Below are 24,979 nucleotides of genomic sequence, written 5' to 3'. Positions count from 1 at the left end.
GTTGCAAATTAAACTTTCCCCCTCTTGCCACTGCCCCCAGCCTCTGAGGGAAAGTAAGTCTTGGTTTTGCCTTTAATGCTGACACTTTATGGGGTAAATGGACCCATCAGTCTGCTCTGCTTTCCACCCTCAGCACTCACACATCTCAGACACGCCTCCGGGGCCGGGCCCTGTGGTCTGGTGTCCTGATCCAGGTGCTCACTATCCATCACTAGAAAACTGCCTCTGTGGTCCAGCTGCACCCCCCTGCCTGTCAACCCACCTCAACGATAACAGCCTCACACACACGCGTGTGCGTGATCGCATCCCTCCTACACTCACTCTCCTGCCCTTGGGTAAAATCCTAATCTTGGGCTGGTGGGCTGCCCTTCTTACTACCAGGCTCCCTTTCCTTCCTAACTGAAAGGCCACACTCAGTTTTCCACTTTTCTTGAACATTTCTCCAAATCACTGCAAAGCCCCATTTAAAGTCTGCCCCCTTCTGAGCAGCTCTCTTCTGCTCAGTTAGGCAGAGGTGAGAATTTCTTCCTGTGGAATTATGAACTATGCTAACTCCTCATCAAGAGCCAAAGGTTTTAGGGCCTTGTGCAAATGTATGGCCATAACGTTGTTTTGTAGCTGTATTTCACAGAACTGGTTTACTCATGAATATACTTTACACTGCTGGTATTCTGAGAGAGAAACTTATCCTCTGTATTTGTGTTTCCTGGGGCTTCCCTAGTGGCTCAGACTGTAAAGAGTCTACCTGTGTGAGTGTGTGTCCTTCTGGACAGTACAGCTTCTCTGGGTGATGAGGTCTATAGCTATACTTTCTCATTTATCTGTCTGTATACTCTTTTTCTCTCTCTTCCTTAAAAGAACACTTTAGTCTTACCATCTGAACATTTGCCAGGCTTCTCACTGCACTCAACTGCTCACTGCACTCCTCAGAGGATATTCCAAGAGAGCAGGTGTGTTAACATGACGGTCACTGTCCCAAGAGGTCACTTCTGTCTGTTACTCCGGTTGACTTAGCCCAGAGAGTCCACAGCACTCTGGGCACATCATAGCTACACCTAATTATCTAGGTTCTTTTATGCTAAAGATTAAAACTCTGAGACTAATCGTTCTCCAGGTTTAAAATAGTAAGACCTATTTTTGAGGACTTAATATTTTTCTGGCAAGGAGATGTGCACATAGCTCCACCTACTGGATAAGAGGGAGTCTGGGTGACACGGGCCTGTTCAGCAGAACTCTTGGAGAAGTCTTGTAGAGGACTCTGAGGCCTAGATCAGCAGCGTCACTCTAGAGATGGGGAACCAATACTCAAGAGTCCTGCATGAGGCACAGCACGGAGGAAGTGGTGAGCTAGAATGGCAGCCAGGCCGAGGCTGCCTGGCTCTTACTCTCTGAGAAGGCAGACTCTTAAAAATACATAAAGATCTTGCTCAAGATAAACCTTTCAAAAAGAGTCTTTTTCATCTTCAGATATTTTTTCCCAGGGCACTTCTCCCCCTACAAAATGATTATTTTGAAAAGAAACTCAAAAACCTTAGAAAATTCTATATATGAGGATTGAAAAAATAGTTTCGAAACTTGGAAGAGGAGCTTAACTGCTAAGGTGAGTGCTCTTTCAGATGGCAGCCAAATGCCCTCTGACCTGAGGCTCACTCGGTAGAAGAGGCATCACAGAAAAGAACAAACAGGGGCTTCCCATGGAGGAGGCGCCTACGAAGATGCTCATTAAATGTTGAGCGGATGATAATATTTAATACAAATCAGCAACAGCCTGTTGCTGTCGGCATTCACCAACCTTTCTGACTTGCTGAGGCTGACTGAGCACATGTGCTGGGAAAGCGTCTTGTTTCTGAGATGCAGCCTGGGCCAGGCCCGAGGACAAGGTGGCGGTTGCTATCTGAGGTTGCGTCTGGATTCCTGTTTGTGGTGGAGTCTAGGAGGAAGGAAAAAAAAAATCAACTGAATTGTTCAAATCAAGGTTAGAATGAAGAGTTTAGATGTGGGATAACTGGTCATGTGAGGCTCACATCTGAAAAAAAAATAATAAGGTAAAATGTTTATATATACACACTTCAATTCATTAGTACATAGATTTGAACCCTAACTTGAAACTAGAGAGTTAAACACGAGACCAGTTACTTTCATGCTCTGACTGTTTCGTAAGTGGCTAAGATTTTCATTTGAGAGTTTGTGGAAAGTCAGAACTGACAGCAGTTCCATACATAATAAGTCAGGTGTAGTAACTATAGTAATTTTAGGAGCCAGACTGTCCCAATTCCCACTTCTTAGCTGCAGCGTCTGTGCTCCCCAGGGGGACAGCCAGCCACATGCTGGGTGCTCAGGCCCAGAATAAAATGCAGTTCCTGTTCCTTGAACAGCACCTCTCGTGGGAGACTTGGACAGGAAAACGAATGCTTAGAAAAGCCATATTATACAGCGGACTTTCAATTTCACAGACACTCTAAAGATTAAACAGGGGAGCCAGAATTTCAGCACAGGCCCAGGCCCTTTGGGTCATGCCTTCTCACCCTGGGGCAGGGGACAAGACTGCTCCTCTCTGGGAGGTCAGGGTAGAGGAGCAGGACTCCACATGGTTTCTGTGGACTGCAGCCCAAGTTTTGTTGAAAAAACCTTCCAAAGTCAAGTTGCACACAATGGCTTCAAGTAATGGTTGGCCTCAAAGGAAACTTCATGCTCACCAGTGTTTTATCCTCTGTCAATACCAGCCTCACTCCTGAGTCTGTGCTCACATTCTCCTTAGTTTCAGCATCTTCACCTTAGTGGTGCCTTTCAGGAACTACATTTAGGAGGCAGAGACAGGAGTGGACATGAGAGCAGGAGCCCTGCAGTCAGGCCTCGACCGCCAGCTCTGACCTTGGACAACTTATTCAACCTTTCGGGGCCTCGCTTTCCTTTCTAGACGGGGGCTTTCTCACTTGGGTCTGCTAGGGAAAGGGAGGATTAAATGAAGCATGCCAGCTGAAGTGTTACACTTGGTGCTGTGCCTCGAACACAAGAAGTACCCAGTGACGGTCGCTGTTGTCATTATGAGAATGCCACTGGTATTTAAACATGTCTCCACATGCGCTGCTGTGTTCATTAAGGGAGAAAGGCAGCAGGAAGGCAAAGCACCCCATCTGATTTTACTCTGAAAACTGTTAGCTGTCCATATCTGCGAACAACCCCCAACACATGCACGCAGTTCCTGCCACCTGGCAGCCTGACTGGGGTGCATGCATGAAGCAGCTCGGGTCTGTTCGCCACGAGCCGTTTCTGGTTCAGGCAGGCTGTAAGGCAAGGAGTTAGAAGACACGCTTCACACCTGGAGTTGGAGGCTGCCTACGGGGAGCTGCACTGAGGTCACACCGGAGCCCTGGATGGACACAGGGAGCAGCAGCTGTGCAGTTTGCGTGGTCAGTAAAGCCTGCGGCTGAGCGACCCCGGCGGGCGGCTGGCCCTGGGAACTCACATAAAACTGTGGGACAAGGCTTGGTGGCTCGGCTGGGGCCACAGGCACCTCTTGCTTGATGACTACGGCCTTTTTGGCAACAAGGGTCTGGCCGGCCACCGGGCCAGGGCCGTCGGGGAGTGGGGCCTCATCCTTGGTGGTGGAAACAGTGGTGGCCCGCGTCGGGTCGGCCTTGGAGCCTGATGGGGCCGGGGCGCTGGCCGGGGGCGGGGGCTCCAGGGGCCGCTGCTGCTGCTGCCCTCGCTTCTCCACCTCCAGCTGCATCTTCAGAACTTCCACGAGCTTCTGTTCCTGTTCCAGTTTCCGCTTCAGCTCCTCGATCTGCTTCTCCTTCTCCTGGAGCTTGCGGTCCTTCTCGGCCGCGTCCAGCTCCAGGGTGGACAGCGTGCTGCTGGTGGGGCTGAGGCTGTCCTCGGTGCCGGTCGCCCGCAGGGGAGACGAGCACAGGAACTGTGACGGGGACATCATGGTCATGATCTCGGTGAACGTGTCGGCCATGCTCGTGTCCTCAGCACTGAGGCTGGACTGTTCGGAAGGCGCAGGTGAGATGGGCAGTGGGGAGCTACCGCTGTCCACGTGGGCCGCGCTGCTGCTGCCGGCGGGGGGCAGCTCGGCCTTGAAAGTGGAGCCTGAGCTGGTCACAGAGTTCTGTAGTGTTGCCACGGGCAGGGCCGCCGTGACTTCGGGGTTGCTGGGGACGATGGCGGGTGTGGGCACAGCTATGATGCCACCAGCAGCAGGGCCGCCGCTGTTCACTTCCTGGTAGGGTTTCAGGCGTTCAATGAGGTCCAGTTTGGTGCCTGACACGGGGAGACCCCTTAACTTCAGCTCTGTCTTCAGCTCCGATACCTGGAAGTACAAATCAATCAGATCGCTTTTTTGGTGTTACGACCTTCTGATGAATCTACAGCACACCTATGTGCTGGAAAAGGTGCCTACATCTGTCAGACAGCTCTGTATGACTGCATGTAAGTGTGACATGTTTTTTTTTTAAACACACAAAAACACAGAATTATAGATGTAAAGGACCTGAGAGGCCAGTGATAAAACAAGGGTTATTAGAGGCTAATTCCTTTGCTACCCGAAAAGATTTACTACCAGAAATGATAACAATTACATTTACTGTGTAATTGCCATGGGCCAGACACTGCCAGAAGCGCTTTACTCTTTCGGTTAACCTTCATGTGAGGTGTAGGCATTATTATTCCCGTTTTACAGGTGGGGAGAGAGGGCATGTCACTGGCCCAAGTTATCACAGATAACAGAAGGCTGCGTAGGGGTGGAACCCAGTAAAGAGGGCCCTGGAGATCATATTCACCTGTTACACCTACTTCTCCCAAACTTCGCAACAAGCAGGGAGGAAGGTGCTTGCTCATGGCATTTGCTCAATAAATGGAAATTTATTACTGGTCATTTTAAAGGAAACTTAATGGATGTAAAAAGAAAGTACTTCTTTAATGGTTATCCTATTGCTGGTAAAGTTGAAAGTCTATTAGAAACTGCCTACATCTGCTGGACAGATCTGGCATAGTTTATAGTTCTGTGGTTCTTACGGGTGAATAAATCCCACTTAAAATGATCACCTTTAGGTCATCCAAACTCGATGGCAGAGGTCCTGGCTTTCTCACAGGAGCAGGTGTATTCTGTCTTGGTGTGTTAGATGTGGTAGTGTTCAAAGTTGGATTCCCACTGCTGCTGTTCTTGTCACTGAGTGGCCTTCAAAAGAAAAAGAAAATTAGATTTTCTAATAAAATGATTTCTGAGGTTGACATTGCTCCTGTTAACAATCTGTGAACTTACAAAGAGAAAACTACCTGGTCATGGGTTGGCTGACTCAATATGGTAGAGATGTCAGTCAAATTAGACCCCAATCAAAATCCCTGCAGGTTTTGTCTATTTGTTTGCTTGGTAAAAAGTTAGAAGATGATTCAAAGCTTTATACGGAAATGCAAAGGACCAAAAACAGCCATGGCATCTTTAAAGAAGAAAAGCAAAGCTGGAAGCATCATACTACCAGAGGGCAAAACTTATTACAGAGCCAGTTATGAAGATGATGCTGATGCAAGGACAGGACAACAAATGGGAGAGATCAGAGAATCCAGGAACAGACACTGCATGCAAGGACAAAGGTGACATGGCAGTGTAGTGGGAAAGGGTGGTCCTTCCATCAGTGGTAATGGGCCAAACTGGACAGTCAGTCACATGAGAGGAACAGGGCTCTTGATGAACCCCTAGCCTCACACCATCCCAAAACCTAAATATGAACTGGAAAACAAACTTTGAGAAGAAAACTTAGGATAGTATCTTCATAGCTTTTGATAAGCAAAGATTTCTTAGGACACAAAAAGCACTCAGATATCTTTCAGAGGGTTAAAATCAAGCCCCAGGAGAAGATGTCTGTAATAACATACTTCTGACAGATGCCTCATCTAGAATACACACAGAAGTCTTGCAAATTATTGACAGTAAGAAAAAGAAAAACCTACTGGAAAATCGTGAACAAACATATCACAAATGATCAACAAATATATGAACGAATGCTTAACTTCATCAGGTATGAGGAAAATGAAAACCACAGCAAAACAGCACTGCACACCCAGCAGAGCTGCTGTGATAGTATGCAAGACTGACACCACCAGGTACTTGGAACAACCACAGCCCTCATACACAACTGGGAGAAGCAGAGTTAGTACAACTGCTTTGGAGAACTGTTTAGTATCTACTAAAGAAACACCATACCCATCTGATCTAACAACTCCATTTCTAGATCAACACCTGACAAAGACACACATATGTGAACCAAGAGATGCAGGTTAGGAGATTTACTATGGCATTATTCATCAGAGCCCCAACTGGAAGCAACCAGCTGTCCCATCAAGAGGATGCTGGGTGGATGAACTATGAAACAGACAACAATAAAAATTAGCTGCTGCTGTTTGCATGAATAAAGACATGACTCACAAACACCATGTTGAGCAGAACTAATCCATGGATTCAAATCAGGGTCGTCACTGAGGGGGGATGTGCCCCAAGGACAATGGAGCTGACAGTGTTCCTTTTCTTGATGTAGCAGCACGCTTACTTTGGCATCAGTTTTCACTTATAATTTAGGGACTTCTCTAACTTATACTACATTTTAAAAAGCTTATTTAAAAAGTGTTGGTGAATATTTTGAGTTTTCTGTCATTGTGGTGTTTCTCTTCAAGGCCAGTTTGTTTGGTAGGATTCTCATAAATGGTGATCTATAAAATAGGGCATTTTTTCTAATAAAAAATTCAATTCACACACACACACAAAAGTGTTGATGAATCTGTTGTACTTTTGCACTAATTCCCCTAAACTTTTCATGTTGAAGACAGGTCCTTTTGATGCCTTCTGGCTGTGATATGCTTGGCAGCAATGGCATTTTCATTTCTGGCTGGTTGATAGTCATTAGAGAAAGGTGCATGTGGTCGTCAACACTGTACAACCAATATCACTGCAGCCTCAGGCTTAACTGTCAGTAAAAGCTGTGGTGCTGAAGCTTGGTACCAGAGACGTTGAATCCCATATTCTGAAGCAGGGATCTGAGGTGACGGTGCCTCTGGGGTGAGGTCCACGGCTGGATGAACTTTCTCAAATGGGTTTTAAGAAGCCTGTGTTTAAAGCCAGCTCTGGACTTGTCAACAGCTAACTCTTGACTTGCATCTGAGACTTTTTAAACCTGCCTGCATTATGCTGAAATTAAGTACCTGAAGTTTGAATGAAATGACAAATATTTTAAAATATATCACTATTCTTTCTAAAGAGTCAACTTTTAAAAATCATATTTTCAAATTATAAAATCATTTTAATCATTGTTTCTCAGCCTTATGTTCACTACTGTCCCCCAGAAAAGCTCTTTAGATAATTTTTCTAATCACTCTCTCTGAAATTTTAATACCAGAGATGCACTACATTCTTGTTCATGTACATAGGTCTGTGCTTTATCACATAAAAACTGTAAAACTGCCTCCAAATAACTTCTGCTTCTTCATGAATGATATCTTCTCCATGAGAACGCGTAATTTAAATTTTTAAAAATTAATTTATCTTTGGCTGTGCTGGGTCTTCACTGATGCACGCGGGCTTCCTCTAGTTGACAGTGGGGGCTACTTTCTAGTTGCAGAGTGGGGGCTTTACACTGAGGTGGCTTTTCTTGGTGCAGAGCACCAGCTTAGCTGCCCCACGGCATGTGAGAGCTGTTCCCAGGCAGGGATCGAACCTGCGTCCACTGCACTGGCAGGTGTTTTCTTAACTACTGGGCCACTGGGGAAGTCGCCAGTGTACACTAGTTATTTTAGTCATGCTGAGACTCTAGAATACTCATTACTATGATGAATAGTTTAGTGTTTAAGTCAAGTTTTAAAATAACAAAAATAAGTTGGTTTATTTTCCCCCCAAATCAACAGAGGGGGAAAAGGTAGGGGGGATACTTGATGAATGCAGTCACTGCGTGGCTGGGGACCCTGAGGTCCAGACACCTGCTGGGACCCTTCCCTTCTGTCAGTATGTGGCCATGTGGGAACTAAAGCCCCATGTCTCCAGGCTCCTGCTTCTCCCAAGATACCAAAGGGCTTTGTTATCAGTAAAGTTCCACCACTGTGGGCACTACACAACTCCCACATTTGGTTTCTTATATTGAATTTTGGTAAAAGGAAACAATGTGTTTGAAAACAACATCTCCATTTTTAGGATCTGGAGATTACACAAAACTGGTGTCTGGTGAAATAAGACAGAAATGAGAGCTCCTTCCTCCTCCGAGTTCTTGGATCTTTTTGGATGACGCTTTCTTGGGGCAGGTGGCTTGGTGGCGGGAGTGTTTGAGGAGAGGGGAACTAAAGCCTTCATGGAAAGACAAAGAACTTTCGAGTTTGGGTGCCCACCACCCCCTCCCTCCGCCAGATGTTTCTTCTCATCTGCAAAGCTGGCCCCACACAATTTCTTACATTACAGAAAGGATTATGTCATTAAGACACCACCTTTTATTGGCTCTTCAGTTACCAGTTTCCTCAACAGGGCATGGGGTCAGTCCTATCGACTGTGAGTCGCTGTGAGGATGCTGCTGAGCACGTGGTTGGGGTGCTGAGAGCACCCCTGCTGTCCTCCTCCCTCACTGGGGTCCCACGGTGGCGGGGTGGGGGCCGCCTCCCTGGTCCTGGATGAAGCTGTAAAGCAGCAGTGGTTTGTCTTTGATGTTCATCCAGTTCTCTGGCCTTCTCTGGGTCCCTTCCAATGTCAACAGCTCTCTCGGGCCTGCCTGCTCTTAAAATAAAAACATGCTACAAACACTCTTTTCTTCCTTCATCTCTGTTGCCCTGATGTTTCAGATTTAAGCACTTCACAGGAAGGTCTGAATGACTAATAGGTCTAATCTTCCTCAAGATATTTGTGTCTTCAAAGAAAAAAGTGAATTGATAATTCTTAGCATATGAGGAGATTATTTCTTACAGAGAAGCTTTTTAGTAAGCCTTAATCCTTTTCTACTCCTAGAAAATACAGGCTCTCCATGGAGGAAGGCTTAGCCTACGTGTAGAAAACACAGGCTTCTACAGATCATGTGGTCATATATTGAGTGGTTGGATCAGAGTATAATTTTTTCCTTGTCATGAGATTTTGGATCTTTTTCTAGAGTTTCTTTTCTCAAGTTGACTAAATAATTCCTTTTTCCTGAAAAGTGAATGAAATGAAGGACAGAGACTTTGCATTTTTATCTGTTTTCCAGAACAGTGTTCTGCGGATGTATAACCAGTGATTTCCTCTAGTACATAATCAAAATTAGCTGTGGATGTCCTGCTATGAGAGTTCAGTTTCAGAAATCTTCAGAACTCACTCCCTCTGTCCTTCCTGCTTGGGCTCAAACTTTGGACACGTGTTCCTTTTTCATAGTTGTTGGTCACTGAGACCTTTTATCGTCTTTTGGGACTCCTGCCACCTGCTCCTTTCCTTCCCATTCTCAGCGTACCTTCATACTCTTGTATCTGCTTTATTGCCAAGCTTCTAACTGGCTTTCCTACTTCCAGACTCCCCTCCAACACTGGCATCAGACTGTTCTTTCTTGCATTTTGATTTTACCTTGTCACCATGGTCCTCTGAAACATCCACCATATCAAGATTAAAGTCTTCCCAACTTCACGTTTCTCTAGACATTGGCTCTGTTCAAATCTGTCTTCTGCTTTAAAAATGAGTCATATTCTTTACTCAGGCCATTTTTCTCACCATGCAACATAAACAGGCATTGCTTGCTCTAACTCCCTCTGTGTTTGTGCTCAGATCATTCCTCTTGGCTTGGAAGGGTCCTTCCCAAGTTTCAGGCCCTTTCCCTCCTGCCTTTTCCATAAAACTTTCCTTGACTACTCCAGCATTTATGCTCAACTGTTTTTTTTTCTTTTAAATTTAAAGTGCTTATACCAGGTTTACACTTCTTTTGCTTTTCTCATAGCATCTAATATTATTCAAGTAAACAAACAGGCAAATCTTTCCTGGAAGAAAAGTTGTTTCTAACTTGAAAAGTTCAGAACCTGTTATGGAGGACAAAAAGTGAACTGGAATGCAGACTTTTCCCATGTAGACTTGACACTACGGGCTTTGATGACAACAGAATGGAAATAACCGCTGAGCACACGTACGTCACGGCGTGCAGCCTTCAGACCAAGGGCTGCTGGTACAAACCACAGTAAACCCGGCCAGGAGCGTACTTGAGCGGCGCGGGCAGGATGGTCTGGTAGTTGTAGTGCTGCCCCTGCTGGCTCAGGATCTGCAGCTGCAGGAAGAGCTGCTGCTGCTGCAGCAGCCGGGCGTAGTTGGAGTCCATCTGCGGCTCACTCCTCTCCCCCTTCTGGTCCGGCGGAATGTACTGGTGGTACTTCAGCTTCTTCACCCGCGGCTTGGGATCTTTGCACTTTTTGCTACGGTGTTTGTCATTCGGATTCTTTGGATGGCTTTGCTATTTTCAAGAAAAAAGACAGAACATTTTAAGAGAAAGCTGTCTATTCTACTGTGTGCATATCTGATTTGAAAAGGAAAAAAAAAAAGTAACGCACCTTGGAAACTGGGATTGCCTCTCTGGAAAGCAGTACAGTAAACACATTTTAGAAGCTGTGAGAACATTTGTGTGCTCCCTGTGACCAAAAATCTTGCTCCTAAGAGCTTACTTCTGCTGCATTGTTCCCTTAGACTAAGGGCAATATGCTCAGTTCTGCATCATCTATGAGAGTTCAGCAAACATTTGCTTTGGGTCCTGTGTAGACACTGCCTAGTGCTTACACATTACAATCTCCTTGTGAAAAAAGAGGCTTCACACTAAACATACAATAGGGAAATGATTAAGTGTATTTCACTCTATCACAAATATAACAAACCTTTTATATTCTGAGAATATTTTATGATCATTAAAATCTACGGTGAATACATAAAAGCAGAAAAGTGCTTCTAATTGAGAATAAAGCAGAATATAAAGCTATGAATTCCTATGGCAAATACACACAAAAAATGCTGAGTGATGTGAACATGAATTTAAAACATTTTTTCCAAAATATTACATTTTTATTTTGAAAAATGGGGTGTGAGACCCTGTCTTATGGTTAAGAATCAGATGTCTCTTCTGGGTTTTCATCTCCTTCATTTATAAGTTATCAGATCAGTTTCTACTTTTTAATATTCATAAGATATATTCATCTTTTAAAAAAATGGTCCACAACAAAACAAAAACAACACAAAACAACATGGTATAGGAATTGTTTCTAAGATGCTTTAGGTACAAAGACACACTGGGGGCTGTGAGATAAGGATGGAAGAGCTGATTTTACTGGCACAGTTGCACAGACACTCTCTGGAATTTCTGGCTCCAGTACTAAGTGATGGAATAGGGTGAAATATACTGATCTGTGCCCTGAGGGCATGGACACCTGGCCACACAGATGAACCAGCCTGGAGTAGCAAGAGCCTTCTCTCCAGGAAGGTCAAGGACAAATGCAGGTCCTGGGGACAGAGGGGAGTGAGGAGCACGCCCAGCTAACTGCCTCCAAGGAGGAGCACTGTAGCTAAATGAGAAGGAAGGACAGAGGCCAGACAGGGATTCAGAGACAGGGTCCTGACCTTGTTACAGCCTGCCTTCTTTGAGCCTCGGTATCCTCACCTGAAAGGTGCTGAGAGGCTTAGCTAGTTCTCCGAGGTCCTTTTTTAGTTCTAAAAGTTTGTGATCTGTGTTCTGCTTGTTTTGGCAAAAGCCACATCTAAAATGATTAAACTATTCCTCAGGTTACAGCTCCCCCTCCTTTATTTAGCAGTTCTAAATCCACATTAAAAAACTATTTTGACCAAGTAAAATGCAGGGAACAGTGCCATAAATCTGCAGCTTCTCTGAAGAACAAACCAAGCTGTATCAGGCCAAATCTACTAAACAACAACAACAACAAAAAAAAACACGTATTTTCTTCTTGAAAACCTTTAACCTGTCACATAGTATATCTGTAATACTGCTGAATTTGACCTTGTGTATAGAAGTCTGAAATCACATTACCATTACAGACATCTGTGTGTGAGATTCATGAATCCCAAGTGCTAAAGTCTCTCTTTCTTCCCCTTGAGTTTCGTCTTACGGGCCTGGTGGAAGCTGAATTGGGAACTGCTGATAAAATGATTTCTAAACTCTTTCTGCACTGCTGTAGTTATTTTATACAGACTGAATTTTGTGATGTTCTTCTGTGACCATCAAACGAGAGTCATTTGTTGAAGGTGGTGGTTTCAGTTATGAAGGCTGGGGTGAGCAAGTCCTTCTGAGGTTCTGTTTTCAAGGCTTGACTAAAAGGCAGGCTGGGCAATATGGACACAGCCTCTGTCCTCTGTGCTCAGGGCTAGACACCACAGTTGAAGGTGAAGTCGCTGAGGGTTGCACGCATGCAGGGTACCTACCTTCACCAGTGCTGGCCCGGGCTTCGCTGAGGACGTGGTGCTTGGGGGGAGGACAGGTGCTGTGGACCGTGGGGGAGGCTGATCCGCAGTAGGAGTTTTCAAGAATTCAGGAACTGCTGGGGACACTGGAGTAAACTGGCGGAAAAGGCAGAAAGGAGACAAGTCTGTGAAATCATTAACAGTGAAAACAGAAAAGCTAGAAAAGAAACAGAAAAGATACAGAAGAAAAATATGGTATTATGTCTGAGACATAGATGGTGGAATAACTTGCTTTACGTCCATTGAGCCAATGATTTAGTTTTTGCCCTGATAGCAACGAGAAGCTAAAGCTAAATAAGGCTGGATTCACAAAACTCTAGTGTTTTCTTAGAACTATGGTCAGAACTGCCCTTTTTCGGCAGAAAGAAAGTCCAAGACTCATAAAAATGATTGAAACAGGACATGGTACTCAAAAGGCTGTTTTGCCCTATAGGTCACACTAATCTGGGCTAATTCAGACGTGATGCTTAGTCGTCACTACTGGCCCATGAATCCCCTCAACCTCACCCCAGGTCCATGGTCAGGCAGCCTCTGGTAAGAAAGCTTCCGCTTATGGTAGGCCCGATCCATGCATGTGTCCTTAAAAGTGCTCGACAGCTTGTGTTCCCATTTCCAAACCTGATTAGTGCTCTTGTTAACTACCGCCCCCCAGTTCTTGCAACAGAAGAAAATCTGAAGAATATATTCTAATAGGACTGACCTGTGCATTGACAGTCCCCTCACACTTAGAGCAAGAAGTGAGTTTGTTGCCTAGGCCAAATCCAGCAATTACTGAATCTCAATTTGGGGTCATATATTAATAAAGGAAGCATCAACAGCCCCCCAAAACCACTCCCACTAGCAATCTTCTGTAAGTACAGTGTAAGTATTCATTTACTGGAAAGAGAAAGTACTATTATAATAAATCAGTTAAATGTTGCATATTGATTACTACTTGGACCTTGCCTTATCTTAAGAGAAAATGTCTTTATCATTTCTATTTCCCTGAACAACTCTCAAATTCATAACAACAATCAAAATCAGTTCTCTTGTTGAAGTATTCGGGTTTAAAAATAGCAAACTGTATTTTCCCTCCTTAAAATAAATGACCTGAAAACTCAGAGGGCTATTAGCTGCAAGAAATATGAAGCCTGGCACATACTGTCTCATCTGGTCTGAAGTTGCTCAGTTGTGTCTGACTCTTTGCAATCGTGTGGATTGTATAGCCCACTAGGCTCTTCTGTCCATGGAATTCTCTAGGCAGGAATACTGGAGTGGGTTGCCATTCCCTTCTTCAGGGGATCTTCCCAACCCAGGGGTCACACCCAAGTCTCCTGCGTCTCCTGCATCGCAGGCAGATTCTTTACTGTCTGGCACATACTAGTTACTTAATAAATATTTGTTCAGTGGGTGAATGGAAATTCCTGGCGGCGTTACTCATGCTGGGTCACTCCAAGCCCGATGAGCCTGGGGCATGTGGGTGGGTGCAGTCAGATGTCCATGCCCATGTCGCTTCTCTCCCTGAACTGTGCTTTCACTTTGTCATTGATTTACGTTTTTAAGTAACTAGTAGTTAACAGTAAGTGTTGACGATACAAAAGACTTGACTTTATGAAGGTGGCTGCATTCAATTTCATTTTCAAACAGAAATGAAGAGATTCTTCCATGAGTCTTGACACCTATGTTCCAGGGTGACTTCTGTCCCCAAAGAGCCTTGAGATGTCTGGCTCCTCAGTGAACCTCTGACATGTAGTGAATGATGATGACCTGTGGATCCCTGCTTTAAGGGATGTGGGTTTATGTCAACTATTTCTCTTTCATGTACTCTTTTTGTTTTTTTGGAAACGCGAATACTTATCTTTGGGTCAGTTTTCACACAGGGGGAGAACATTCTTTGGCTGGCATATGAAGCAGAACCAGATATTTGAATTTTGAAATATATATCTCCTTGCAGATAAATTCTACTAAACTAGCAAGCTATTTTACCAGTCTAGCCCCTATTGAGTGATATGATAGCAATGATTTATTAGAGAGCAGTCTTAATAAATGTGGTATCAACTGTAATATTTATGAAAATGTATGGCCTCTATTTCTAGACCTTGTCTGATTGACTTCTGACTTAATGCTTCCATCTTTTAGATTTTTTGGCATTTTAGTTTGACTCTGCTACCTAGAAAACCACAGACTCCCGCATAACTCAATTGAGATAAACTGATTGTTAATTTTACCTAATGGGAAGATAAATTCTGGTTAAAAAGGGAGAAATATCTAAATGCTTCTTTACATATTGCTGGTCTTTTTTATGTGCCTTAGAAAGGAAACCTCCAGCTCCCTACTCTCCCATCTTCCATCATAGATCTAGATGTTGGAATTCCAGTGGCTAGAATTACCCCAAAAGTCTCAGTATTATTATTTTGGAAATGAAAGTATTCCAAAAAGGACTAAAAGAATATCCAAGGCATAGAGTATACTGCACTTATTTTGTTCTACAGTAAATTGAGCAATATGTTAAAATCTTAACGCTTCATCAACATCAAGATCTAAATTCACCTTATGGACTATTAAAAATTTAATCTCAAAATGACGGAGAATCTTTTCTCCCAAAAAACAAAAAAGTTGCAAACTTCGCTTTGTTTTACTGGATCTGATACACCGTTCTTTTCACAACTTCTGGTCTCATGACAATGGTTGTCATTTTAACATGAAATAGGAAAACATTATTTTTTAAAGATGGATACTTAAACTTTACATAAAACTCAAAAGAAAGCACTTCAAATATTAAAGACTGGAGAAGGAAATGGCAACCCACTCCAGTATTCTTGCCTTGAGAATCCCATGGACAGAGGAGCCTGGTAGGCTACAGTCCATGGGGTCGCAGAGTAGGACACGACTGAGCGACTCCACTTTCTTTCTCATATTAGAAATCACTATAGAAAAGTTTGCTACGAAAGAAAAAAGTAAGTTCAGAGCAAGTGTTTAAGCTGATTAGAGTTTTATGTTTCATGTATCTGCACTGGCTCCTTCTGAAAAGATGATACATTTGCCAAAGACCAATCATTCATCTCTGGTAAGTTCCTTTTTCATTAGAATTTCTTTATACAATCTGGGGGGATAGAAACTAGATATTTAAAAACAAAAGTGTTTTGTACTGTAGACTTTAAATCTACAATAAATGTGTTTTCAACTTAGGATGTAGCAGAGATCTTAAGATGGCAGTACGCAAATAAGAAATTCAAGATGCAATTATTCTTTAAATATTTCCATATTCCAAGCCTCAGATAAAATGAGTCAAATACAAATCAAAAATATATGCTTTGTATATTTAGCAGATGGATAGTTTATGTAAAATTCCAGCTTCGTTAAAACATATCACCTAACACTGACCCCTTGTTTCTGTATTACACAGTTTAAGTTTAAGCATGTCATTTATAGAATAAATAGCTGAACATTAAAATCCACTGGCATGGTAGCTAGAGGACGTTCAGTTGGTACTTGAATATCTGACAGTAGTGAGGATTGACATGCGTCACTCATTTTAAAAAATCTATTATTTTTAAAAATGGTGGTAAAATATATGTAAAATTTACCAATTAAACCATTTTAAAGTGTATAACTGTATATCATTAAATACATCCACACTGTTCTGCAACCATCACTACTATTCATTTTCAGAATGTTTTCATCATCCCTAACTGAAACTCTGTGCTCATTAAACAACAATATTCCATTCTCCCTTCTCCCCAGCAACCACCATTTACTTTCTATACGTATAAATTTAACTACATTTAGAGTGGAATCATACATTTTTCTTTTTGTGGATGGCTTATTTCACTTAGTATAGTGTCCTCAAGGTTAATCCATTTTGTAGCTTGTGTCAGAATTTCCTTCTTCTTTTTTAAAAATTTACTTATTTAATTGGAGGCTAATTACTTTACGATATTGTAGTGGTTCTTGCCATACATTGACATGAATCAGCCATGGAGAATTTCCTTCTTTTTAAGGCTGAGTAATACTCCACTGTATATATACCATATTTTGTTTATCCATTCATTTGTTGATGGACACATGGGTTACTTTTAATGCTGCTAGAAGCACGGGTGTACAAACTGATATACAAATCACTGCTTTAGTTCTTTTGGCCATATACCCATAAATGAAATTGCTGATAAGGTAATTCTATTTTTAACTTTCTGAGGAACTGCCATACCAAATTTCTATAGCAATTTGCACCATTTATTTCACAATTCCACCAACAGTGAACAAGGGTTCTAATTTTTCCACATCCTAATTGACACTTGTTAATTTCTGTTCGTTTTGATGTTTGCTATTCTAATGGTATGAGGTGATATCTCATTGTGGTTTTGATTTGCATCTCTAGTGATTAGTGTTGTTGAGTATTATTTCATTTGTTTGTTAGTCTTTATATATCCTCTTTGAAGAAATGTTTATGCAAGTCCTTTGCCCATTTTAAAATCAGGTTTTCCCCTGTTATTTGTGAGAGTTCTTTATATACTCTGAATATTAGCCCCTTACTGGACACATGATTTGCAGATTATTTTCCTCCCATGCTGTGGGTTGCTTTTCACTCTGTTGATAATGTGCTTTGATGTAGGTTTTAATTTTGATGAAGCCTGCTGCTGCTGCTGCTAAGTTGCTTCAGTCATGTCTGACTCTGTGTGACCCCATAGACAGCAGCCCACCAGGCTCCCCCGTCCCTGGGATTTTCCAGGCAAGAACACTGGAGAGGGTTGCCATTGCCTTCTCCGTGATGAAGCCTAATTATCTATTTTTTCTTTTGTTGCCTGGTGTCATATCTAAGAAATCATTGCCAAATTCAGTGTCATGAGGCTTTCCCCTATTGTTTTTTTTTCCCCTCAAGAGTTTTTAACATTTCTAGCTCTTATGTTCAGGTCTTTGATAATTTTGAATTAATCTTCATATATGGTGTTAGGTAAGGATCCAACTTCAATCTTTTGCATGTGGACATCGAGTTTTCTTAACACAGTTTGTTGAAAAGACTGTCTTGTCTCCTTGAGACTGAGTGACCTTGACACTTTGTCTTAAAATCATTTGACCAAATATATGAAGACTTATTTCTGGGTTTTCGATTCTGTTCCATTGGTCTATGTGTCTTTTTATGCCTAAACCACACTGTTTTGTGATTGGGATTTTGACAGAATTGTACTGAATCCATAGGTTGCTTTTCGGTAGTACTGACATCAGCACAATGTTAAGTTTTCTAATCCATGAGCATGTCTTTACACTTGTGTGTTTGGTTGACTTTTTGCAGTGATTCCTTTTTCATTTCCTATAGATATACATCCTATAGATATTTTCTTTGTTGTTACCGTGTGAATTACACATAACATCCTAAAGCTGTCCTAAACTAACTTATATTGGTACCAATTTCAGTTATATACAAGAACTACTTTTATAGCCACATCTCCCCACTTTATATTATTATTGTCACAAATTACATCATTATATATTATGTAGCCATTAACAGATTTATAATTTTTTGTGCATCTGTTGCTTAAATTGCTTAAATCCAATAGAAAATAAAGTGGACTCTGGGAGAAGGCGAGGGTGGGATGTTTCAAGAGAACAGCATCGAAACATGTATATTATCTAGGGTGTAACAGATCACCAGCCCAGGTTGGGTGCATGAGACAAGTGCTCGGGCCGGGTGCACTGGGAAGACCCAGAGGGATCGGGTGGAGAGGGAGGTGGGAGGGGGGACCGGGATGGGGAATACATGTAAATCCATGGCTAATTCATTTCAGTGTATGACAAAAACCACTGCAATGATGTAAAGTAATTAGCCTCCAACTAATACAAATAAATGGAAAAAAAGAAAATAAAAAGTGGAGTTATATACAGAAATTACAATAATACCATTCCTGATATTTGTCCATGTATTTACTTTTTTACCAGAGAACTTCATGTTTCTGAATGGCTTTGAGTTAACTATCTAGCATCTGTTTATTTCAACTTAAGGACTCTCTAGCATTTCTTATCTGAGAAGGCAATGGCACCCACTCCAGTGCTCTTGCCTGGAGAATCCCATGGATGGAGGAGCCTGGTAGGCTGCAGTCCGTGGGGTCTCGAAGAGTCAGACACGACTTCACTTTCACTTTTCACTTTCATGCACTGGAGAAGGAAATGGCAACCACTCCAGTGTTCTTGCCTGGAGAATCCCAGGGGCGGCAGAGCCTGGTGGGCTGCTGTCTATGGGGTCGCACAGGGTCGGACACGACTGAAGCGACTTAGCAGCAGCAGCAACAGCAGCAGCATTTCTTATAGGGCAAGTCTAATGATAATGAACTCTTTTGATATTTGTCTGGCTTTATTGTTTTAATTTCTCACTCAGTTATAAAGGACAGTTTGGTTGATAAAGAGTTCTTGGTTGACAAATTTTCTTTCAGCACTTAAATATATCATTGAAATATGTCTTCTGGCCTGCAGTGTTCTTCTGAGAAATCCACTTATATTCTTATTGGGGAATTTCCACTTATATGTGATAAGTGACTTTTCTTGCTGCTTTCAAGATTCTGCCTTTGACTTTTGATAGTTTGATTATATAATGTGTCTCAGTATGAATCTCTTTGAGTTTATTCTCTTTGGAGTTCATTGAGCTTCTTGGGTTCGTATGTCCATTTCTTGCCTCAAATTTGACAAGTTTTGGGCCATCATTTCTTAAATTAATTTCTCTCTTCTCTTCTGGGACTCCCATAACGCCCCAACTGATCAGCTTGCTGGTCTCTCACATGTCCCTTAGGCTCTGTTTACCTTAGACTCCATAATTTCAAATGACCCGTCTTCAAGTTTGCTGTCTGAGTCTGCTGTTGAACCCCTATTGATGGACTTTTCAGTTCAGTTAGTGTGTTTTTCAGCTCCGTGATTTTTTAAAAACAACTTTTGTTGATATTCTCATTTTGTTCATATATTGTTTCCCTGATTTCTTTCAGTTCATTGCTTGTGTTTTCCTTCAGCTTTTTGAGCATGTTTAAGACAGTTATTTAAAGTCTTTGTTGAGGAAGTCTGACATGTTTCTTCAGGGATAGTTTCTAGAGATTATTTTGTTGCTTTGAATGGGCTATATTACCCTGTTGCTTTGTATGCCTGTTTTTTTCTTTTGGTTGTATCTTTGGTTTAAAACTGGGCATGCGAGAAAACATCCACCTCTCCCAGTCTTTGCAGACTGTTGTTGAAGACCTTCATTAATTTTATGGGCCTCACATGTCTTCATTTCCCAGAGTCTCATCCTGATTTCTCTGGGCATTAAGAGTTCTGTTTTATTCCCTCGGTTGGGAAGATCCCCTGGAGAAGGAAATGGCAACTCACTCCAGTATTTCTGCCTGGGAAATTACAAGGACAGAGGAGCCTAGTGGGCTACTGTCCATGGGGTCACAAAGAGTCTGGCAAGACTGAGCAACTAACCCTTTCATTGTATTCTTTGATCTGTTTAGTCTGTTGCCCTCAGGTGTCTGTGGGTCTGCTGGTTACTCTACAGTTTTCACATGATAATGGCTCCTGCCACTACCTTCTATAGCTTCTGCTAGCCTGAGATCCAAACTATGCACTTTCCCCAGTCTGAGTCAAGCAAATCAGAAACTAGTCCCTTACCTAGCCCACAACAGGCCAGAACACTGCAAACAAGTTCCGCTCTACTCCTTCCATCCTGAGGGAGGGAACTGGGTATTGGGCTACTTCCTTTGTGCTAAGAGTGGGAAAGGATGAGTGAAAACACCATGGCATGTTCTATGTTTTTGAATGTGGCTTTTTCTTAATTGGGTGTTTGGTTGATGTAGATCTCTGACTGGTTTCCAGAGCTCTATAAAATTATTTTAGCCTGTGGTTTACTTAATGCTTCTGTGAGAGAATGAGGGCCTGGACCTTCCTTTGTTGATGGGCATTATCTTTTGTAGTGAGATAGTAGTAAGTATGCAAATATATGTGTAACAATCTCAATGTGAATCTATGCATTTAGCATTTCTGATTTTTTATAGTTCAATTATAACCAATACTATGACTGATTATGAAGTAGAACCACACAGCAGAAGAGTGATTAGTCAGAGAATCAACTATTCTAATCATTAATGAATTTGTTACTTTTGGTGGTAACTTCATAACAATTTCATATACTTTAGGATCAACTTTGGAAAACCTGGAGCCAATGTCCACTTTTAAACAATACAGTCCTCTTTATAAAGTTGTCACATATTATTTATTATATTCTACAGAATCATGTGGAATGTCTATTACAACCTTGGTGTGACCATGTTGGTGATTCACAAGTTGGTTAAAGTGCCTCTAATGGGTCAGAATGTGAAAGTAAAATAAAGAATAAAATTACTGTTATTCATTTTTGGTATCTGAACTATGTGAGACTATATAGTAGACAAAAAAATGTTATATATGTATTTCTTAGGTTTATGTATGTACTTCTTAGGCAATAGAAATAATAGTTGTCACTATCAATCATAGAGGATAACACAGGATGATGTGCTGGAAAACAGTCTTAAGAAGAGTATCATACTGTTCGCCTAATTAGAACAAAGTCATTCGTTCAAATCCTATGCAGGTCAGATAGATATGGACATCTGCCCCAGATAATACATGCAAAGTAAGTTGTTTAGTGCCTGAACGACACTTAAGTAAGCGCTCAGCAAGTGTTGGCCATTATTTTTATCATCATCTCAATTATATTCAATAAAGATTTATTTTAGGCACTTTCCTGTTGGCCACAGAACTGAGTCAAGAACTGGGATGGAAAACAACTTCACAGTTAATGTTGGAACTCAGCTCAAAACTCTATGAATAGTGGCAGACTCCTTCCTCATGATATGTAAGTTATAAAAAGCACAACTGAAGGAGTAATAATAGAAATTAAAGTCACTGTCTTTGATGTTCTACTCAGGCCTTTATTGATAAGTATTTGCAATGAAAGCTAGTCTAACTTTGATTATTTATTATATGTGTACCTGGCTTACATATTAGACCTTGCTCATTCTCTTTGTTAGCTTAAACCTAAAATTTCTCTATTATTTGGCAAAAGGTCATCTACCTGAACATTACTTGAAACAATGGGGAAAAATATTTTACCAAATTCCCTTAAGTTTGTCTTCTTGAAAATAGAGGGTAAGAGATGAACAAGGTTCCTTTCAGTACTACTTTGAATTTGAAAATGAACACAGATCCTGTTAGATCATACTTACAGTTAAACATCTGGGTGTTTATAATAAATGATTATTTAAATGGCTTAAGAAATCACTGAGAGAAAAAGTCCTCCAATTAAAAGGACCAGTGTCACAGATCCTGGTACACAAGTGTGGCTTGCTGTTCTTAATTTTCTACAGCTTTCCACTGTTCAAGAGTTGTCTCAGCATAAAATAGAGCTCTGGTATGTGATGTGTGTTGTATTAATATTTTAGCAAATTCCTTTCCAGATGTACTTTGATCAGAATTTTAAAAAGTCCAAGAAAAAGCAGTTTTGGTCTCTTTACAGACCACACAGAAATACATATTTCAAAGAATTTACATTTTGAAGGAAGGATGTAGTGGTATATTGTTCACATTGTGAGGTCATTAGCTTTTAGCACTGGGATTGTAAAAGTGTCTGAAAAATGTTTTTTGTCTAGATATTATATGTTAAAAAATTTTTTTGGAGGAAATGTTTGTTTTATTTGAATACTTTTCCTGTAGGACTTAAACTTCTGGTATCTATCCGTGTGTTCTGAAAAAGAATTAAGGAGACTATATGTCATGAGACATTTTGCAATAAAGCAAGGCATATAGAAATCTTGAGCCTAATTTGCTCTCAACGAATTATCTGTAAGTATAACTTTTAAAGAACTTTAAAGAAATTCCCTGAATAAGTCTTGGACTTTATATGAGGCCAAGTAAGAAAAGAATTGAACAGGAAAATTAGAAAAATGTGTTTAAGCCACAGGCTTAAATGTGTAGCATAAAATGATGATCAATCACCATATGAAAAATCCTGGTTCAGGTAAACAAGAAGCAAAGTGAAATCTATGTCAGAGCCTCTCAAAAGTGTGGTCTGTGGACCTCAGTTACCTGCCAGTGACAAGGACAGAAGTCTTAGGAAAGCTGATGTCACTCTACTTTTACTTTATATTACAAAAGGATTAGTCCACAATACATTGGAAATTAAACTATATAAAAAAAACATATTATCCCTTCACTACAGGCAATTTGAGGACCACTGGTCTATAGTAACTAAATTCACCATCAAACTCCTATACTGAATTTCCTTTTTCTGAATTTCCATTTTAAAGATTAAAAACTCAGAATCTCAAAGAACATCCAAAACAAAATGAGGGCCTATCCCTGCTCTCTGGAAACTTGGATGTCTAACGAGAAGCAATGTTTTCAGGTACTGATGTGCAGGCATGCAAAGTTGCTTCAGTCGTGTCTGACTCTGTGCGACCCTAAGGACTGTAGTCTCACAGGCTCCTCTGTCCATGGGCTTCTCTAGGTAGGAATACTGGAGTGGGTTGCCATTCCCTCCTGCAGGGGACCTTTCCGACCCATGGGTCGGACCCACATCTCCTACGCTGCCGATGTGGCAGGCAGTGCTCCCGGGGAGGTCCGTCAGGGACTGGCACCTCCCTTAAACTACAACGTGAAAGTGATCACGTTTAGGAGGACTGATACATTTTACTCACGTATCAAGGGAGGTATCCAGACAGATTTTAAAAACAAACAGGAGATAACAGTGAAAATAAAGTATAGAATTTTCCAAAGCAAAACCTAATTATCACTTCTAGACACAAAAACCACAGACTTTACAGGCATTAAAACTGGCCTCTGTAGTTGATTAAAAATACAAAAACAAATATCTACAACATACTTACAATCCTACTTAAGGATTATCTTCCTCTGACATCAGTACAGTACAGTTAACATGGAGATGCTTATTTAATTACATGAATAAGAATAAAGTGTACAATATTAAGAATCTTTGTTAGAGTCCTTACTCATAAATAGTAAAATACTGAAAGGGAATTTTATAAAGGACACACAATTGAAGAAGGTTTCAAGGCATATAGTACAGGAATTATGTAATGGGAAAGGTGCTGTAAGCCAGCCCTGATTCTAGGCTCTTTTACCTGAATGTGTAAGTAGGAAACATACCATTCTCTAAAGTGGGTCTTCTTCCAAAGGCACTAGTGACAAGTAAACAGCAGACAGAAGTGGCACTGGAGCAACACTAAAGAGTGCTATGAAAATTAATGTTGAAGTTCATGAATGACCTAAGGCTTCATGTGTGCTGCACTGACAAGAAATAGGCTGTATTTATTCTTCAAGAAACACAATTGTTCTCCCTTCCGGTTTTCCTTCAAGGAATTCTGGAATGTCAGCCCACTGGTGGGACTGCCTCTGATTGAAGTTTCTCACTTATAAACTTACAGTTTCTTACAGGTGGAACCGTCACGAGGCTGTTACCAGGCAGATAACTGAGGTGACAGAAATTCTCTATTAGTAAAAGCTAAGACCATGCTAATAGCGGTCTGATGTCCTGATCTACTCAGACAGAAACAGAGAACAAACAACCCAAATGGGTAAGCAGAACTGTTTTCTAATGGTATTAACTTGCATATTTGACATTCTTTTTAGCCCTATTTTTAAAGCTCAAAACCAGGGTGCAGCCAATATATAAGAACAGTAGGGGCTGGTCTCCCTTCTCTCCTTTCCTGCCTGCTTAGATCTTGGACCATGGGCTGGTCGCTGACCCTCATCTTTCTTCCAGGTCAGGTTCCAGTGAAGCTGAGGGGCCAGTCACACTTGCCCTGTAAACTCTGACAGGAGAGTATAAAGTGCAGCTCCTCCAATTACCTCTGACAGCTCCAAGTGGGAGACGCTCTACTCTCAAATGGGAGGACAGAAACACTGATTCCACAAGCGGGCATCAGTCAGCGCTCGTGGTGCTAAATTCTACTAAGCACTCTTTCTGTACCAGGCCCTGTGCTCAGCATTAAAGATACACACCTCTATTTCAGATAATGGTGATAAATGCAGTACAGAAGATAATGTTGAAACACAGTCCCTAACAAATAGCTATTCACGAATGAGAAGAAATGCTGTAAGAAAATATGCAAACATTTTTAATCCCCAAACTTCTGTACTGCTCTGAACCGAGGCCTCCCCTGGTGAAAGGGTGAGGGCAGATTATTGCTAGATTCCTGTACAATTCAAAAATTCTATGATGCTTGGTTTTAGTAAGGCCATTTTCTACTGAACTTGACCCATCACATTAAGTAGTTCAAGTCTTAACTTTTAAATAACTAACTGCTATTAAAATTTCAGTAAGGGAAAAACATGATAAAGAGGAAAACAAATTATGTGTAGCATGAAAGTTCTTATAAAACCAAAAGAAACACAAACACTCATTGAAGAAATAAGAAATGTGAATTTCCAGTGCAATTATTAAAAAATATTAGATTCTTTTGCATGCACTAGATTGAATGCTCATATATAATCTGATGCATAGTAGGTGCTTGCTAAATATTTGTTGAATAAATTCAGTATAACAAAAATCAA

General features: G+C 41.4%; 1 protein-coding gene across 13 annotated transcripts in view; it reads right to left on the bottom strand.

Moving 5' to 3' along the window:
- MRTFB (myocardin related transcription factor B) overlaps positions 1 to 24,979 on the bottom strand; it is a 211,080-nt gene that overhangs the window by 14,362 nt on the left and 171,739 nt on the right. For all 13 annotated transcript variants that reach the window (XM_070460849.1, XM_070460844.1, XM_070460848.1 and 10 more), the window contains 5 exons: positions 12,398 to 12,532; positions 10,183 to 10,430; positions 5,050 to 5,182; positions 3,320 to 4,315; positions 1,793 to 1,930 (listed from right to left, as the gene is read on the bottom strand). In XM_070460849.1, the coding sequence (XP_070316950.1) occupies positions 1,793 to 1,930; positions 3,320 to 4,315; positions 5,050 to 5,182; positions 10,183 to 10,430; positions 12,398 to 12,532 (1,650 nt within the window). The remainder of the gene's footprint in view (positions 1 to 1,792; positions 1,931 to 3,319; positions 4,316 to 5,049; positions 5,183 to 10,182; positions 10,431 to 12,397; positions 12,533 to 24,979) is intronic.

This window comes from Odocoileus virginianus, chromosome 33 (assembly GCF_023699985.2).
Source record: "Odocoileus virginianus isolate 20LAN1187 ecotype Illinois chromosome 33, Ovbor_1.2, whole genome shotgun sequence".
Lineage (NCBI taxonomy): Eukaryota > Metazoa > Chordata > Mammalia > Artiodactyla > Cervidae > Odocoileus > Odocoileus virginianus.
Note: the sequence above shows the minus strand (reverse complement) of the source record. Positions and strands in the feature narration are given on the sequence as shown.